This window comes from Harmonia axyridis, chromosome 4, assembly GCF_914767665.1.
Source record: "Harmonia axyridis chromosome 4, icHarAxyr1.1, whole genome shotgun sequence".
NCBI classification, from domain to species: domain Eukaryota; kingdom Metazoa; phylum Arthropoda; class Insecta; order Coleoptera; family Coccinellidae; genus Harmonia; species Harmonia axyridis.
This window is the reverse complement of record NC_059504.1, coordinates 11,445,566-11,465,811: the sequence shown is the minus strand read 5'-3', so window position 1 is coordinate 11,465,811 and position 20,246 is coordinate 11,445,566. Positions and strand designations below refer to the sequence as shown.

At 33.4% G+C, this 20,246-nt stretch overlaps 3 protein-coding genes across 3 annotated transcripts in view; 1 reads left to right on the top strand and 2 right to left on the bottom strand.

Moving 5' to 3' along the window:
• Positions 1-20,246, top strand: part of LOC123679277 (endoribonuclease LACTB2) — a 34,854-nt gene that overhangs the window by 1,907 nt on the left and 12,701 nt on the right. The window lies entirely within an intron of this gene.
• LOC123679285 (protein D2-like) lies at positions 407-1,077 on the bottom strand. Its single transcript, XM_045616793.1, has one exon. The coding sequence runs from the start codon at positions 1,031-1,033 to the stop codon at positions 500-502; it is 534 nt and encodes a 177-aa protein (XP_045472749.1). The 5' UTR covers positions 1,034-1,077; the 3' UTR covers positions 407-499.
• On the bottom strand, positions 5,983-9,635 carry LOC123679242. Its single transcript, XM_045616724.1, has 2 exons — positions 6,209-9,635; positions 5,983-6,125 (listed from the first exon to the last, which is right to left on the bottom strand). Exons 1-2 carry the CDS (start codon positions 9,540-9,542, stop codon positions 6,016-6,018), a joined length of 3,444 nt encoding a protein of 1,147 aa, XP_045472680.1. The 5' UTR covers positions 9,543-9,635; the 3' UTR covers positions 5,983-6,015.

The window sequence follows — 20,246 nt, the reverse complement described above, 5'->3', positions numbered from 1 at the left end:
AAATTAGAACTCTTCGGGAGATCGAAAAATAAACGTTATGTGGTGACAAAGTATTTAAATTGCATGTGCTATAGATTCGTTCTTATAGCTTTAAGAAACTAATTTCAGATCACCAAAATGCAATCAAGAAGGTAGTATTTTAAGATTCTGCATATGTGATCTGAAACCTGATACTTACTTTCCTGTAAGAACGAAATCTATCAAGTTTCAGAGAAAAAAAAACTATTTCTACGTTTCACAATGATTCGCTTTTCACAATAGATCTTCATGATTTTATTGGGAATTGTGTAATTTATTTTTATATCACGGAATTCGATTAGAAAATGAAGATAAGAAGACCAACTGATACAATGAGTTTTATATTCAAGAATTGATAGTTTGAAAACCTGTTAGATTACACGGTTTGTTGATTGCATTTTGTAATCTCTTTATTGTTAATTATTATCATTACATCTCAGGTGAATGAGTATTTCAAAACTATAATCTAAGTGTTTAAAAATTATCCAGATAATTGCTTCTGTAGCTTTGGGACATACTCATCCCACTCAGCCAAAAAAACATTGCCAGCTATAGGATTACCCAAATTATATTTCTTAGCGAAATTCTTGATTGAGAACTTTCCCCTGCCAGCTCCAGAATTATTGCCCAATCGTTTCTCATCGCATTTTATTTTAGCGTCCTGTTTATAAACCAGCAGGACATAGCGATGTAACCCCGTACCTTTGGGAGGTCCTGCCCCAACGTACTCTGTCAAAGTTTCTCCATCCTTGATGTTCTTCCCCGGTATGTTGACCACCAACCAGTGGTGCCACTCTCTGAATTTGGGGTCTTTTCTGCTTGGCGCGTCTGGGTCTGTCATACAAACTGTGTACAGGGCGTTCGCATCGGACTCCCAGTCTAGTTCTGGTGGGTTTTTTACTTGCGCCGGCTTCAAGGTGTCACCAGTAGTGAATTGGATCGTACCATACTTCACTTTCAGGTTTTTTTCGGGAAGTTTTTCTATTACGTCGGGAACAACTGCGTTCTTGTCCATTTTGAAATTTTGATTGACGGAATGTTGTTTGAGCGCAGGTACCTTGTAGAATTGCATCGATTTATCAGTAGCAATCGCATCTAATAACGAGTTTATTGAATTTATAGTATATATTTATAGTGATTCAACTTTTAGCGGTCAAACTTTACGAAGTTTTTAAAATTTGTAGGGAATTCATCGTAAACGCAATAGTCTACTATTTCGCTTTATAACTGATATATAGGGTGATCAACATAAAGAAAAAAAAAGTATTCAGTTCTGAAATTTTTTTAAGTGCTTGTTAATAAGGTGACTTTTCAAGGGACTAATTATGTTGCAAAGTAGGCTTCTCAAATCCCCTCATAATATTCACTTATGTTTATTGAGCACATAAAAAGTGAATATTTTCAATTCGCAAAAATATTTCTCAAAATAATAGCAGTCAAAAAATTTAAACCAACGTAGTTTCTTTAAGATCACTTCAAAGTGTAAACATTCAAGTGATATACCTGGTGGTTCAAATGTCTAGAAATTATTTTGCGCAGATACTGGGGTCTTTAGTAATTTCGCCCGAGGAATCGAATGGGCCCATCAGATTTTGGACCCAAAAGGGCCTTATAAGAGATATGGGGCCCAACTTTGAAATTTCAAATGCAAACCCATCTTTTTTATTGCAGATTCGGATTCAGCGGGAAACATCCGAATTGATTGAAATCGAAAGACCCCAGTATCAGAATTCCGATTTTCCACCTATGCGCGAAATAAATCCACCGTTTCCAGACCTTTGAACCACAAGGTATTGAAAGGTTTTTTTTCAGTTATTGATACAACCGTTTCCTTTTGTTAAGATTATCTTTTACGTGGCCTCAAAGAAAAAAGGCTAAAGGTGTCAAATCAAAAGATCTCGGTGGACCATTGTGATCACCTCTTCGAGAAATAACAAGACTAGAAAAATTTTCTTGTAAAATTGCGATTGTTTCAAGAATAGAAAAATTTTCTTGTAAAATTGCGATTGTTTCGTTGCTTTTGTGGGACGTCAATATCTTTCAATTCCTACCATAAAAATAATTGATTATAGCTTAATTCACAAGATTGACAAGGAATCGTCTATCTCTATTGAACAACCACCGTATTCACCTGATATGGCTCCGGCGGACAAAAAATTGTCACGAGTACTGGAGTCAATTTCTGGATATACCTAGAGTGAATTCATGAACAAGTTTTGATAATTGGATTCAAATCAATAGAATTTAGACCAACAAATTGTTGAAAAATTCTGAAAATTATAAACTAGGAGGTAAATTGGAAAATCCGAGTTTGCACAAATGTTTTCAGAACGATTAGTTTCGAGTACCATCTGCATATCTGAATGATACTGATTACAGACCTTTTGCCGTTTCCGAATGTTATTGAGCGTTTTCTAGAGGATATCACAATCCTAACCTCTCTTGAGTTAGATAACGAGGTTGCCTTAGATAAAAATGTTATAAGGAAGTATAAATCGAACGTTGCTCTGTCCCCAATAAAAAATGCCTTTCATGAAAAATTATATCATGCTCTGCCCTGATTACATTGATTATAAGAGCCACTGGATTAATACGATGAATTATTTCAAAACGCTTAGTCATAATAACGTTGTTTCTAACAGACTTAGAGCCTCAAATTTTTTACAATTTTGATTCATAATTTGCAACAATAATCAAATTCATAAGTTGATATTTTTGCTATTTCACAGCTTTTAAAAATCAAAGAATCGTTATTGAAAAATAGTGAAATAAAAATGACTCATCTATGATAGTTCTAAGTGAAATATTTTTTATCGAAATTTCCTATTACCATCTTTTATGGAATTTTGCATATGTCATTCTGAATTCCGGACAAATAACCTCGGCTTCAAATCCTACTAGTGGGTTAACTAAAGTCGACTCATGGGGAGGGTAGATACCCACATTTTGGAAAATCAAAATCTTTCTATTGTTTAAAAATTGCAATGTTTTCCTTGTAAAGCCTGAATCTGGAGCAAAATGCTCATGTATTGCGACAAATTTGTGTAAACGGATAATGTTTAGTCTAGTCAGCCATTTGGAATTATGTAACATACATAAATGAAGTGGATAAATAATGTCTCATATGAGAAATGATTCCGCAATATACCAATAATTTAATAATAAATGTTACTATAAAAATCTTGGTGCATTGCCGAAGTTTTGTAATCAGTTTTGAACAAAATTTTGGCCTTCAACTCTGGTTTTGTGTCAGTTCATCGTTCTATGTGTTCGCAAATCCTCTTAAAAGTCTTCACTTTTTAAATTTTTCCCAGACCCATTGGCGGTTTTTTTTTACTTCTAATTTAGAGGTTAATTATTAAGATTTTGTTTGTGAGTGAACAACAAGCTCTATGAGACCTTTCAGTCACAACAGTCAAATCGCTCATATCGAATAGTCCAAGAAATTCAAATTGCTTGAAATGGTTAGAGCACCTTTCTGCAATCTCATTTCTTGATATTTATACACAAATCTCATTTCTTGATATTTATACACTGTGTCCGTAAAGTATGGAACAAATTCATTTTTAGCTAAACAGACCATTTTAAGAAATAATCTTGAAACACGTCGATTTTTGATTTTAATTTACCGTATTTCAAAATAATAATCTAATATACAGGGTGAACTACTTTCGAGTAATGACGTCACCGCCATTTTTTTTTTATAATTTTGTCTCAATTTTCCGATTACTCTAACTGAGCTGATTCCAATTGGTGCAGTGCAGGGTGGACAAAAATACAATAGTTTTGTGTGCTCATAAAGTAACGAGTAACATTCTTCATTAGTTAAATTAACAATATTATAAAAAATACTTATTGTCTAGGCGCAATTGGTTTGAATGTAACACCCTGTAGTTTGTTACATTTTTAGATCAATAAAAATGAGCTGTTTCCAAACATGTTTGGTACTTGTGGTCTAGCAGGCAGAATATGAAAGAAATTATTTCTTATTTTTATACATTTTTATTAATTTAAAAATGTAACAAACTACAGGGTGTTACAGTCAAACCAATTGCCGCTAGACAATAAGTATTTTTGATAATATTGTTAATTTAACTAATAAAAAAAATAAAAAAATGTTACGCGTTACTTTATGAGCACACACAAAACTATTGTATTTTTGTCCACCCTGTACCAATTGGAATCAACATGTGATCCATTTTTGGAATCAGCTCAGCTAAAGTAATCGGAAAATTGAGACGAAAAGGGGGTGTTCCATTTAAAAAAATTACGGTGACGTCATTACTCGAAAGTAATTCACCCTGTTATTAGATTATTATTTTAAAATACGGTAAATTGAAATAAAAAATCGACGTGTTTCAGGATTCTTCTTAAAATGGCCTGTTTAGCTAAAAATGAATTTGTTCCATACTTTACGGACACAGTGTAGATATTACTGTATACTGCTTAATGTTAATCAATGACGCCGTTACACTAGGTACATCAGTTCATTAGATTTCAATATACAGGGTGGCCATTTGAAAACGAAACAGACGATATTACAGACGAAATAAAGTTTTTCGGTAGAAATGCTCGGACAGGTCGATTTCTGTTTCGAGGGGGACAACTTAAGATGTAGGTTACGGACGCATAGCGCTTCAACCCTTGCTGCTACAACCCCCACCCCCAATTTTTGAATAGGGAAGATGGGGTGAGTGATACCTCAATTTGAAGGTATTTTTATACTGATTTCAGCACAGTAATTGTTTTTTCATTTTATGCATTAGTTCTCGAAATATTCATGCGTTAGTTAGTTAGGAAGGAAGCCACAGTCATGGTTGTTTTGAAGCTCAAAATGTCGATTTTTCACAAAACACTACAAGTGCCATGAAAACACCACTTCATTTTCAAATACTTAGTTAAGAATATTTCGAGAACTAATGCATAAAATGAAAAAACAATTACTGTGCTGAAATCAGTATAAAAATACCTTTCAAATGAGGTATCACTCACCCCATCTTCCCTATTCAAAATTTGGGGGTGAGGGTTGTAGTAGCAAGGGTTGAAGCGCTATGCGTCCGTAACCTACATCTTAAGTTGTCCCCCTCGAAACAGAAATCGACCTGTCCGAGCATTTCTATCGAAAAACTTTATTTCGTCTGTAATAGTCCAAGAGCCCGTGAGTGCCAGACCTTCGGATTTTCATAAAAGCTGAAAATTTTTCTATGTGTGTCCCTAGTACAGGTAAGAATGATCCCCACCCATGAAGCTGAGGCAGCGGTGGCTTTGGCAGGTAACAGGTAACAAAGGTGTATAAAATTCCATCTCAAATTTATCATAAAATAAAACTTAATTTTTTTATATTTGATTCATAATAATATCAAAACTCGCGTTGCTCATTGCCAGACAGTTAGTATGGTTGCAACCCTCTGCCGGACACCCTTAAACTATTATAATTTATAATTATACTTACGTTATATTATAAAATCTCAATTTTATATATAATTTTTTGGGGGCCTATTAATCTATGTTTACATGATAGCCGGACAGTTTCGACGGTTCTATCATCTTGCTAGACGCATTCAAAGTGAGCAGTAGTTCGGGGAGCAAGGAACGTATACAGTAACTAGTGCGAGTGAGACAGAGTGCTTGGTCTATTGCGGTCCTTCACTGCGCATCCACTGTTATCAAGTTCAAATTGTGCAGCTTATTTTTTTCTTAGTCAAGAAATTTCATTAAATAAATTTTTACAGTTTGAATAACAAATATTTAAAACAGTACTCAGTAAAATTGTTCTAATACAACTCCAATCATATCGAAACTCTAATAATTTTATTTATATTATTTTTCATTTTTACGAAGTTTATTATTTTCAATTCTATCAAAATTGTAAAGCCAATGAATTAAATGAATGAAATTAAATAAAGTAAATCAAATTTTATTGTTTATTATATCAAAGGGCAAATTTTTTTTAAAATAAAAAAGTTACAGAAAAATATATTTATTTTAATAAAATCTTTAAACATTTTCATCATTTTCATCGTCGTCGTCAATACATCCATATTCCTCGTCACTATTATTCCATTCTGTGGATTGATCGTCTTCAATATCGCCTTCTTCATTGTTTTCTGCAATAGTAAAAAAACCAAGTTAATTTAATTACAAATAGTCCAAAATTAATGTATAATAATTTAACATAATTATCAAATACCTGGAACTGTTTTTAGAGATTCGCTGACATAAGTCGGTAATTGATCTCCTTCAAACCATTTAAAATAGTAGTGGTCATTTTCCAGTATCCAACCATTATTTACTGGTTTATATGCTGTTGGCTTTTGTAAGTGAGCGTTGTTCCATATGCTACATATGTAATTCGCTCGCAAAAATTGCTGCCATAGCTCACTTTTGCAAGGTGGTAAACAGCTAGCATCGAAATTTTGCAACTTTTTTCGATTAAAAGCTTCGTTCACATCAGATACTGTATACGAATTAATAAACATTTGTAGCCTAGCAGCATCAACATCATTGATATCATTCATATTGTATAGATAGCATACAAAACTTTGAATTATATCGAAGATTAATACTTGTTCATTGTTATTTTCGATGATTTTGCTGTCACCAAACTTCATGAATGCTTGTTGAAACTCTACATATTTTTTTAACAATTTAAACGGTTTTAATTTTGCTTTTCTGTAAAATGCAGGATTGTAATCACATCCTGTGAAAGCGTGTAGTCCAGGTAAACTTCTGCAAATAGATTCTCCTAATTTGGCGTGTATATTAGTTAGGTCCACATATCTTAAATTATTTCCAGCTCCTGTAAGCATCCAAACATGTGATCCATCATTAAGACGATGCATGTGACTTAGCATTATAGCAGCAACATCGGTGTCAACAGTTCGAATCACAATGTTTGCTTCATGGTTAATTTTACACGCGTGGTACACTATTTTGGTGTCTGCTTCTTCATGCTCTGGGCAAGACAATTCCTCATTTACACCTGACATCACTTTTTTGGCCTCATTAACAGTAAACGAATGACATTTTCTGAAATTTATATGTATCATTTTATTGCCAATAAACGGCGCCATTTCGTCAGAAGCCCAGTGTAAAATAAAAAAATCAACTAGAGCTTCTTTAAAATTAGAATTTTTTAATTCTTTGACAAAGTCACTAGGACGGACTTGTTCAGGACCAGCAATAGTATACTCCAATTGTGCAGATTCAAATCGCAGAGAACGTTCGTATCCTTTTATCGATGGGGTAAAATACTGGTCGAAAACGACATCAATTCTTGACGCTTTTAATTGAGTTACCATCTGCAACATTTTTTTAGAAATGTCTCCGAATTTTCTAGGAACATTTTTCATTGTATGTAACAAAAAAAAACCGTCAATTATTAGAATATCAATTTGAGATGGCTGTTCATGCTCGGCCTCTTTCTCTAAACATTTCATCAAAGCAGATTTATCGGTCTTGCAAACGGTCCCATCCAAATGACACATTGACAACGGTACTGAAGTAATCGGGTAGGATAAGATTTTTGAAATGTCAATGCTGTAATCCATTGAGATTCCCAGCATACGTCCAAATAAATCCCTTTGAATTTTAACTTCTTGAATTTGTCCACCGACTTTAATTTTTTTTTTTTCATAATCTTTAGAAAAATTATTAATAGATTTTTTTTTAATAGCTTTTTCAAATCGCGTAATATCAGATTGGCATTCAGAAATGAATGTTTTTCGAAGGCTATCGCCGTTAGCTTCTAAATTTAATAGAAATTCTTCTACTGGCAGTGATGCGGACTTTCCTGATGAAATATTTACTAATTGGTCTTTGGGAACTTCTAAACTGAAAGGATTGATAAATTGATCGAAAGTTGCGACAAATTGTTGTAATTGTTTGGCGTTTTTCCTGATATTATGGGGATTCAAATCTGCTGAAATATCTTGATGTTTTTGTAGTCCAAGTTCAAGATAAACTTGACTTATAATTGTAGATCTCACATCATGGTTTCGAGCCCACCGTTGTCGCGCCGAAATTGAGTTAGTGAAGTGTATAACACCTGTCAGCCTTCTTGCAGCTTCTGCATTTATAGTTTGCTCTAGAACCAGGTCAATAGGTTGTCTTGAAAATGGCTTGGTAGTTCTTTTAATTCCAAAACAGCCTTTTAGGAATCCTTCATACAAATCAGGATGAGTTTTGTCAACTTGCAGTAGATTATCATAATATTTGACGCTCCACCTAGCATAGTTTTGTTGATTCAATATAAAAAAAATGCTTGTAATTTTAGGTAACACTGATTTAAAGAGTTGAAAATTTCCAGCACGAATACTTCGAGACAAGTCCAAGTAATGATGTATAAGATTTATATAAATTAGATAAAATTGTGACGTTTTACCATGCTCCCCGTTAAGGGTTTGTTGTTTGTAGATACCGTAGTTATTTATCAGCTCTTTAAGGCCATCATTTTCAATTTCAAACAAAGAAATTTTGCAATTTTGGAGTCTTTTAACTTCATCTATTATATCCTCAGTTAAGGTAATGTTATCATTTTGTAAAAATGATTTAAAATGTAGTATTTCTAGTCCTAATGCTACTAAAGGATGCAATCTTTTGCAGCGATTAAAGTGTTTTCCCTCTAAAAACCCATTAACTGAACCGTTTGCCAGCAAATTACTCTCAACCATTACAGTAGTCAACCCACAATCATTAATTACTTTACCGATAGCTTTGAAGTAAGCCATCATTATATGAAATGGTCCTAAATGAATGAATAAATTATCAAATGTTGGTTTTTCTGTAGCTTGTATTTGTAACGCTACTTTAGCTATAGCTAGATCGTAGGTTACCTGTATGTAGGGTTGCTGTAAATCTTCAGCTATTTTTTGGCTTTGTTTCATAGTTTCTAATACGATTGGTGTACTGGTTGGAGATGCATTTATCGGCGTCAAGTAAGATATATGTTGTTGTGGACTATCCTGATCATCAATCTGACTATTGAAACCAACCCACATAGGTACATCAGGTAATTCTAAAGCGTGACTAATCATCCATATGTTGTCAATTTCCGTGTTTATTTGAGAGTCTATACATTCTATATCATCGACTGATAATTGTAACTCACTTGTCATTTTGGGTTTCTTAGGGTATGGCATTTCATCTATATTTATTTCATCAAATGTTCTTCTTCTTCTTTTTTTATTCGGCGAAGTATTTTCACTTGAAACTTCGGACATTTCAGGCTCGTCAGTTGTATCTGCATCGATATTTTGGTATATTATTCCGACTGTGTCGTGTAAAGTATCCTTACCACTAGAAGTTTCAACAAAACGATCAAAATTATCGTATGCCACACCAGTAAAAAGCTCTGGTTTTTTTTTTATTTTTTCTGGACATAAGCTAGACTTTTTCATTGATGTAAATGTAGTTTCAGTTTCTAATTCTTCAACGCCTTGATAACTAATACAGTGTCCATATCTGTTTATAATGTCAATTATTTTTCTGCTGCTTGTTAAGCTTTTTAGAGTCATACCTAACATGATATGCTTTGACGTTTTAACTCGACCATCATGAACTCCGAAAATAACATCTTGACAATAAGAACGAACTAGACGAGAACATTTTTGGCCAGTCTTTCGTTTTTGGTTACATCCACCAAGAAGGGTAGAATAAAAGTCTGATAATTCTTCTGGTATTGAAACTTCTCCGGATATTAAATGCTGTGATGTTATATTTTTTGTTGATAATTTTTTTTTTTCTATTTGGAGTATTATTTTTCTCAGAATCAATGCAGATTTTTGTAAAATGTTTTCTTGTTGTAAATTATCCAGTACTGAATCATCGATGGCTTCTAGATATTTTGGAGCTAGTATTTTTTTATTACGAACAGTAAAGAATTTTATATCCTTAGAGAATACTTTTAAAATTTTTTCTTCAAGGTGGTGTGCTGTGAAAGTAGCTGTCATTTGAATAGAATTTTCTTGAAAAATTTTTTCTAATAAATCGATATATGATTCATGTAAATACACTAATAAAAAACACCGCCCTTTTTTAATCACATCTTCTTTAATGATTGTACTAATTTCGTTAAAAACTGTTTGATGATACTCCCGGTGATAATGCCACTCCGTTTTGCTAGGCGTTGCTTTTAATGAAGATAACTTATTATTAAAATCAACTCGGCATTCAGTATGATAATAGATTTTTGAGCCAGAAAAATTATCCAATTTATTAGAAAAATCTGTAAACTCTTCATGACTTTCAATATTAGGTTTGACACTATCTTTAAATTGCTGAACATCAGCTGCATGAAGCAGAATCATTCTCGATCGCACTTTTTTCTTCTTTTTATTACAAAATATACAAACAACTTCATTATCATTTTTACCAGCAATATTATCAGTCGAAATATTAACATCTTGAGTTACAAAATTATTATCAATAACTTCTGGTTCGAAAACGTCAGCAATATCTCGAAGAGTTGCAGATTGTAGACCTATTGATTCACAAATTGGAGCTGGCTGAGATGTCGTGGGAGATTCTGAGGGTACAGACTGTAAATGAGATTCATTTTCAGATGTCGAAGGTTGTGTTTCTGTGGACTGGGATAGTAAAATTAGTTGAGATGAAGATTCTGTTGACGAAGATTGTAGATCAGGTAGTTCGGAACTCAAATCTCGTATCGACGACAAGGTTGAAGATGAGTTGCTTGTAATTACACAACTCTCTTGTTTTTTTCCTTTTTGTTTTTCAGCACTTAATGGTTGAGAGGTGAAATATTTTTTCATAAGACCTGTAAATACCTTGTAACATACTCTGTGATAACCACTCTCGGTGTATTCACTAGGTAAAGTAATGTCTCTGTATTTTAGCTTATGTATTTTTCGTAATTTAAGAATAGTCTGGCATTTTTTTAAAGTTTCTTCAGAAAATAATATTATGTGTTCATCACTTTTCTTACAAACAAAGCAAACTATTTTTTCGTCACTCATGATAGCACTTTATTACAACTGATCACATTTATTTTATAAACTGCACAGAAAAATAATACATTTATTATGAGCATAGCCGTTCACCAGATAGTTACAATAAACAACAGCTGATGCGCAGTAAAGGGCCGCAATAGACCAAGCGCTCTGTCTCACTCGCACTAGTTACTGTATACGCTCCTTGCTCCCCGAACTAATGCTCACTTTGAATGCGTCTAGCAAGATGATAGAACCGTCGAAACTGTCCGGCTATCATGTAAACATAGATTAATAGGCCCCCAAAAAATTATATATAAAATTGAGATTTTATAATATAACGTAAGTATAATTATAAATTATAATAGTTTAAGGGTGTCCGGCAGAGGGTTGCAACCATACTAACTGTCTGGCAATGAGCGACGCGAGTTTTGATATTATTATGAATCAAATATAAAAAAATTAAGTTTTATTTTATGATAAATTTGAGATGGAATTTTATACACCTTTGTTACCTGTTACCTGCCAAAGCCACCGCTGCCTCAGCTTCATGGGTGGGGATCATTCTTACCTGTACTAGGGACACACATAGAAAAATTTTCAGCTTTTATGAAAATCCGAAGGTCTGGCACTCACGGGCTCTTGCTCTATAATCTCGTCTGTTTCGTTTTCAAATGGCCACCCTGTATGTATTTTTCTAGCATAAGATTTGCTTTTCAAGAATAGGCATTCTTTATTTTTCAGGTATTTTTGTGATAGATTTTTTAATTAAGTAAAAGGTAGGATCTTAAGCTTTTTTTCTTCCAACCGATTGCTTTAGCATTTTGTTACAATGTCGGTAATTTTCGAATTTTATGCCGGAAAAAATTCATTTTTTGAAACTTGTTATACTTATCAATCTCTATCTGCTATTCAGATTTTTTTTAATTGTTCTCCTCTTGAATTTAAGCGGAAATTTCTCCTAAATTTAAGTGGAAATTTCTCTCTTGAACTATGAATAATAACTCACATTTTTCTCTTTCATCTCCGAGAACGAGTAATATGAAATTCCCAGATTTATTTATCTTTCGCTAACCTTCAATGAACTTGAAGTTTTCCCTCACTTTCTTCGATTTACGATGCATCGCGTATCTCAGAAATCAAGGACTGTTTACGATAATTATTATTGAAAATAAACCTTGACTTTATCGCCATTTCCATATTTTAAAATTCACATTGTTAAATTCATTAATATCGGAACAGGCAACTTATTGATAATCAATTTTTTCCTTAGATTAGATTTTCATCTGGACAAAATTCAACAACCAAACCGTTCACTGATACGAATTATTGTGCAATGCATTTTGTGGAAGTTGGCGCCTATCTATACATTAATCGGATTCGCTGGAATAATCTCAAAAACGGGCTATCTCATTTCCTGGAGTTCAATTTGGGTTTAAATTTTTATGGAAAATGTTTTTCAACGATTAAATGAAAACTTCGTGAAAATAATTAAGGCGCAGTCTGCCACAGTTTCAATTTCACGGTGTACATTTGTTTTTATGCACTCGTTCCTCGAACAGAGAGCTAACAGGCCAATTGAAAAGTCCTCGGTCTACCATAGTAAAACACATTTTTTGGCAAAATTCGATTTTATTATTCAACATAGTTGCCATCGAGGGCGATACAGCGATTATAGCGATCTTCCAACTTTTCGATACCATTTTTGTAGTATGATTTGTCTTTCGTTTCAAAATAGGCCTCAGTTTCAGCGATTACTTCTTCATTGGCGCTAAATTTCTTTACAGCGAGCATTCTTTTGTGGTCTAAGAACAGGAAAAAGTCGCTGGGGGCCAGATCTGGCGAATACGGTGGATGCAGATGCAATTCGTAGCTCAATTCATGCAATTTTGCCATTGTTTTCATTGATTTGTGACACGGCGCGTTGTCTTGATGAAACAGCACCTTTTTTTCCTTCAAATGGGACCCTTTTGGGGGGTAATCAATGAATATTATACCTTGCGCATCCCAAAATACTGATGTCACAACCTTGCCAGCTGACTGTTGTGTTCTTCCTCGTTTTGGATTCGGTTCATATCGTGTGCAGTCCACTCAGCTGACTGTTGATTGGACTCCGGAGTGAAATGATGGAGCTATGTTTCATCCATCGTCACATATCGACGCAAAAATTCAGGTTTATTGAACTTAAACAGCTTCAAACGCTGCTCAGAATCATTAACACGTTATTGCTTTTGATCGATTGTGAGCTCGCGCGGCACCCATTTTTCAAACAGCTTTCTCATGTAAAAATATTCGTGAATGATATGATGTACACGTTTGGATGATATCTTTACAATGTCTGCAGTGACGGCTCGTGCCCTCGAGATGTGGGTCGGCCACACATCGGAAACAAATTTATTTGAGAAAATGAATTCCGTAATACCATTCAGCGTATTTGAATTGCCGAAGATAGCATTGTCCGAGTACAAAATTTGTAATTCACGTTTGAGTTTATCCTTATCGAAAAAGTTTCTGTAATTATCGATCAAAGATTTGAAAGGTATTTCCGGAAAATTACGAACGTATATATCAAATTTATTAAAATTCATTAGTTCCAAAAAATGAAGTGATGAAATGTCTTTAAACCTTATTTCAATTTGAGTTATAATTAAATCCAGAATTTCACAAAAAAGCCGTTTCATTGAGGAATTATCCGTGAGCTGAATTTCGGAATCTATTTTACGTTTTCGACGTCTAGCACTCGGTGGCATTACTTCTGGGAGTTTTTCTACTTCTGAATATAAGCGAATGAAATACTCATCTTCTGTGCGAAATTTTTTCAGAGTCGATGATAAAGAAGTGATTCTGGCGTTGCAATAAGTTATATCTGATAACTTATGCTGGATTATAGAAAAAACGGGATCTGTGTATGTAAAAATCAAATTAAAAGAGTGGAGAATGAACAAAAATTCGAAATCATTCAACATTTTCTTCAGACCGGTAGCTTCACGTATTGTAATATCATCCCATTCATCTAAATTGTCGTTGATATGATCAAATACTTCAATTAATTCTTCTCTCTTATCGAATATTGTTTTTACAGCGCGAGATTTGAAATTCCAACAAGTTTCCGAGCTAGAGGGTAATCTTTTTTTGCAAATTTCGTCTAGAATATTAGTGCGTTTACTTGATTTAGTGAAAAACGTTGCTGCTTGACGCTCTGCAATAGGATAACCGGCCAGCCGACCCTGTGTATTGGGAAGCGACCTAACATCGAGTTGTTGTGCCGTTCTACTGAGTGGTCGTATTCTGGGCGTATGTCGTAGTATCTTTTCCTTTACGTAGCGCTCTCGGTAGCGCTGGTTCCGCCATCGGCTCTTGGCCGACCTAACGTGATGAGATGCTTTCAGTGACATTCCAGGAGTTGCAATTGTATAATTGTAACATTTGTGTTACATTTCAGACCTAATGTTACGGTGTTACGTACAATTCTGGAATAACTTGTTTGGGGTGATGTTACGAAAAGTAACCATTTACGATTGTGGTTTGTTACAATTTATGAAAGGGAATAACAACGCTGGATGCTTTGGAAATCGAATATTAGGTGGGTCCGAAAGAAAATATTGGCCGGTATAAGTTATATTTTCCTGTTCTGAGTGGAAATATTCATTACCGAGGGAATTTGGATATCGAAATCGATAACTCCGATTGAGTTTGAATGAATTGAATAGCTAGAATTATTTTCTATTTCCCGATAATTTTTGGGTCGGCCCGGCCGACCCTGCCGACCCTGACGAGCCGTCACTGAATGTCTGCTATCTCGATCAACTTCACTTTACGGTCATTCAAAATTATTTTGTGAACTTTTTTGATTTTTTCGTCGGCGACATCCTCTTTTGGGCGTCCACTGCGTTTGCCGTCTTTGGTGCTCATTTCACCACGTTCAAACTTAGCATACCAATCAATGATGGTTGATTTTCCTGGTGCAAACCCCGGAAACTCTTCATCAAGCCAAGATTCTGCTTCAACTGTATTCTTTCCCTTCAAAAAGCATTATTTTATCAGCACACGAAATTCTTTATTTTCTATCTTTTTTCAAATAACAAAAGTATATACACTCATAACTCAATATCTCACGAACTAATTGTCATACTGATGTCAAATTTTGACACGTATCGTTTGAAGGTTGGTACTAACTAAAAATCATATGGATTTAATACTAGCCCCGCCAGCTGTGCATCAGACCGGGAACTTTTCAATTGGCCTAATAAGATTTTTTATTTTTTGAATAAATATCAAAGAAAGGCAAAGATTTTTCTTAACAAATTGAACGAGCATTTAAAAAATGATTTTTAGTTTGGAATATAATTATTTCCTTCAAAAATTTTTTTCACCATTTGACTATTGAAAAACTGTCTCAAATTACCTAAAATTCTGTCAGTATGTAAGTATGACGAGTTTGATTTGAAATCTAGGTTATCTGTTCTGAATATACCGATTACAATTATATAGGTACAATCATAAAATTGAAACATGTGTTTTTTCGAAGAAACTGGATATTAGGTACGCATTATTGAAAGTCACGCATATTGTTAGTGACCATTCAATCTCAATATCGAACAAAGAGTTTGTAAATAAAAACTAAATTTATCATAGAATGAAAACATTTTTATGAACGACTTATTTTAAGAAGGACGTCAACTGAACAATCTGGTTTATCTGGGACGTGTAATCAGATTTTCTTAGTAGAAAAAAATGCATATCTCAATTGAAGGTTCATTATTTACAATTGGAACAATCATTTTATCATTACTGCGCATTAATAGAATTGTGGTCAGGATTTTTGTTGCAGTAAAGCATATCTATAATATAATCTATATATAAGGTATATAAATTAGGTTAATTCCTTCAAGGAATCCTGGAATTTTTTTGCATGATCTTTGCATGGATTTGCTTACGTCGTTAATAGCAATAATTAACAAAACATCGAAAAAATTCAATGAAATAATTTTATTATATCTCTTTTCAATATCAATTGCCTGTTTGTATCTTTATTAGTAAGTATAGTTTAGGTGCAATTCCTTGTTGGTTATGAGTTGTAATAAAGGGTGTTTTTTTTCGAGGTATATAACTTTAAGTTGGCATTACTGTTCAATATGGCGACCGATTTAACAGCTGTCAAGTGATTTATTCTCAGTTTGGTTTGGCAATTCATCATGCATAGATTCACGCCTGAACAACGCTTGCAAATAGTGCAATTTCATTTCGAAAATAATGGTTCTGTGCGGAATACGTATCGCGCATTTTGTTTAGCGTTCATCGCTAAACAAAATAAAATGGACGCACTTCTGGTTGAATGGCTATGTCAACAAACAAAACTGCCGCATTTGGAGTGAAGCTAATCCTCAAGTGTATGTCGAAACACCGTTACATCCAGAAAAACTGACTGTTTGGTGCGCTTTATGGGCTGGTGGAATCATTGGTCCGTACTTCTTCAAAAATGATGATGGCCAGAACGTTACAGTCAATGGTGATCGGTATAGAGCCATGATTACTAACTTTTTCATTCCTGAATTGAACAACCATGATGTCCAGGAGCTGTGGTTCCAACAAGACGGCCCAACATGTCACACAACTCGTGCCACGATCGATTTATTGAAAGACACGTTTGGTGACCGCCTAATTTCACGTTTTGGACCTGTGAATTGGCATCCAAGATCTTGTGATTTAACACCGCTAGACTACTTTCTGTGGGGCTATGTAAAGTCATTGGTCTATGCGGATAAGCCACAAACCCTTGACCATTTGGAAGACAACATTCGCCGTGTTATTGCCGATATACGGCCACAAATGTTGGAAAAAGTCATCGAAAATTGGACGTCCAGGTTGGACTACATCCGAGCCAGCCGTGGCGGTCATATGCCAGAAATCATATTTAAAATGTAATGCCACAAGATTATCTTGCGGATAAATAAATGTCAATCGTTGTTTTATTGCAATTTAAAGTTCTATAGCTCTGAAAAAAACACCCTTTATAAATACCCACCTGTTAAAGCCTTAATGACGAAACTAATTTCCTATTCTTATATTATAATTTTGTTGGAATTAAGTTCTTTTCGACTTCAAATGAATTCAAATCAAGTGAGAGCCGAATTTATAATGGATATGGATAATGAATAATGATAGTATTCGTGTATACATTTGGTATCAACTTTCCGCTTCAACATTTAAGAGATAATAAATAATTTATACCCTGTGCAAAAAACAATTATGTGTTAATAATTCAACCTTATTATTCACACAATGTGTTAATTTCAACACATTTTTCCATTTTTGTAGCGAATTTTAACAATTTCAATTCGTTGTTGAAGCATCTATCGTTCCATTTTTAGTAATGGTGTAGTTTTTAATTGTCAAATATCAAAAGATGACAGCTGCACAGATAGCGGACCATTCAAAATGAAACCTCTTATTGGAAAACCAATTTCCAACTTTAAGAATCGATTTCAAGTTGCAGAATATTATTTGACAGACATGTTGGATGCCGATCAAATAATAGGATGGAATTGCAATTGAACCAAAAAAATTGTTCTGCATTCGAAAGATGAAAATTATAATTTTGGTATGAAATTTCGGCATTAAAAAGTCGCATTTCAAGTATTCAAAACAAGGTATTAAATCATATCAGACTATACTAAATTTTCATGTTTGTGATTTAATAATGATCGCTAATCAAACTCATATCAATTAGGCGGATGTTTTTACTCATTTATATACTATTTGTTTTGAACATAATTTTCACAAGATGAGTAATCCATATTTTAAATATCCAAATTATAGATAAACAGTTCAGAGTATTCACAAATATCGTGAATTACGCTGCTTCGAATTGAATGAAATTATTTTCAAGATACTTTAAAGAAAAATCCATTTCGTGTTAAATAATTCAGAAACAAAACAGATTGGTGGATATTTATAAGTAAGAAGTATGCAAATGAAATATGTTTTCAATAGTGAAACAAAATTCTCACAATCAATTTTCATACGAATCCATACCATGGAGTCCATAGTATTTTGTGATCATGATTCATGTATAACAATGATAAAGAACGTGAAAAAATCCTGATTTTTGCAATTCCATTTACAGAAGATCAGTTCATGCGTGATGTTATTTTCAACACATTTTTAAATTGAAAAATGAAATGGGGGTTGTATGTTTCACACCTTTAAAAAAACAACTAAATTGAAATTATATTTTAAAGTAGCCTTTGAATTATTTTAACTTGCCTTCAAAATTCCATTCCTTCAACCCTCTGCAATTTCAAGAATAAAAACATTTTCGATATAAGGCCATAGAATTTCTTTAATTTTTGACAAAAATTCATCCTCTAAAACCCTATTTGGTAACACCTTGTATTGTATTCTGTTATTTATTATTGAATTCTTTCAAAAATATCTTTTTTGTGGAAAACAAAAGGAATCAAGGATTCATTCAACTAAAATAGACACACCCACATAAAATATTTGTTTTCAAAGATTGAATAATAAAACTGTAGAAACATCTAAAGTTCAAGATATAATTTTTTAATTATACATTTCTAATTTGTCGTTTCATTGTAGATAATATTCATTCCATTTTCAAGCATACTTGAAAAAAATCAATAGGGTACATCCAATTGTTGTCGAGATATCAATTGAAATCGATTTTCCGTTTCCTTGAATCATGAACACTTAAAAGTGGATTTGCGTGTGAAATTTTCCAGATAATTTGGATCCAGCAAAAACTGGATAATTCTTTTCTGTATCGAGAGATTATTAATATTGTATTGTATTCGATTCAGTGTTATCGCACTTTTTTTCAAGTATTACAAGTACAGACGATAATTCTCATACTTCATTCACTGAAATGGGGAAAACTTAATCTCTCTCATCATTAAGCACATTCCTGAGCCATGAGACTAGCCTTCATCTGATAATAACAACAATTTCTTTGATTATAAGTAATTGTGAATCATTTCCTAGAGTTGGATAAAACTGTGTCTTGGACAAGATGTTGAAATCTTTGTTATAAGTCACAAGGCGTTTTTTTCAACAGCTGTAGAAATCTCGGTATGGTTGATATTCTATTGCAGATTGAAATTTATTGAATACGTATTTTTACTCGAGAAAAAGTCGATCTTGGGGATTAGGCTTTGGTTATGGTTAATAATTTTTTATGGCTGGAATTGGAAGATATTGATGTGGGTGACATTTATTTTCAACAAAACGGTGCTACGTGCCACACAAGCAACGAAACAATCACAATTATGCTGAAAAGTTTTCTGGTAGTGTTATTTCTCGAAGATGTGGTCAAAATTGGCCATCAAGAATCTCTAGATCTAGAACTTTTTTTTTGGGACCACGTGAAAAATTTTGCTGATATTTTTCCATCGTTAGTGGCATACCTTCCTCTCTACAATTAAATGAACATCCATTCTCTCAAATCATATTCTTTTTTTTCAATATCAAAATGAAACCTCTTGGAACACCCTATATTTTTTGAAATACACTCAGGATTTGATTTTTGAAATTTTGTCTTCGATTTAGAAAAACTATCGAATTTGCATAGTATTGCATAATGTTATATAATTCGAACTACAAACCAAACCAATTCTCAAACAATTAAATGATTTGAATTACAATAAGAATGACACATCGGAAACACCGTGCATTGATGGCAATAGTGGAGCAAGTAGATTTGTAAAAGATTCTAGAAATAACAAGAAGTTTTTAGTTGGTACTATAGTCTCACTAGACATTTCATTTTTGATTTCATTTCATACCTATACTAACAATTTTTGGTCGTGCAAAATATATTTTTCTGTTAATTTGAAAATTGCAGTTTTGATCTGAATGGAAATATGGTTTTGGATATAAAATGATAATTGAAAGCTTTCGGGGTTTTCGGTGTTTATACGAAATAACAATTTTTAACAAAATTTCAAGCCAAGAACATTGAACGTTGAAGAAGAATATACTTAATATTAAAAAAGACTTATATTTCATATTCCACTGAGTTTTTTTTTGCAAGTAGATATAAATTTTAAGTTTTATGCAATATTTCACGTAGAATCAAAGAAAGCGTTGGAGTGAAGTAAGGAGCTTTTGAACGCTATATCATTCAAGCTCCAATTGCATTCTTGGACACCCAATATCTACTGTTACACAGTTAAGTGGTGTCTCAAAAGCTTCAGACTTTTCAAAACTCATTCTAAACAATATTTTTTCTAGGTTTCTAGTTGTTCTTTCACAATTGAAGTT

Coding starts and splice junctions, on each gene's coding strand:
- LOC123679242 (XM_045616724.1), bottom strand. CDS start 9,542: ATGTTAGGTATGACTCTAAAAAGCTTAACAAGCAGCAGAAAAATAATT. Junction 6,126..6,208: donor ATCTCTAAAAACAGTTCCAG/GTATTTGATAAT, acceptor TTACTATTGCAG/AAAACAATGAAGAAGGCGAT.
- LOC123679285 (XM_045616793.1), bottom strand. CDS start 1,033: ATGGACAAGAACGCAGTTGTTCCCGACGTAATAGAAAAACTTCCCGAA.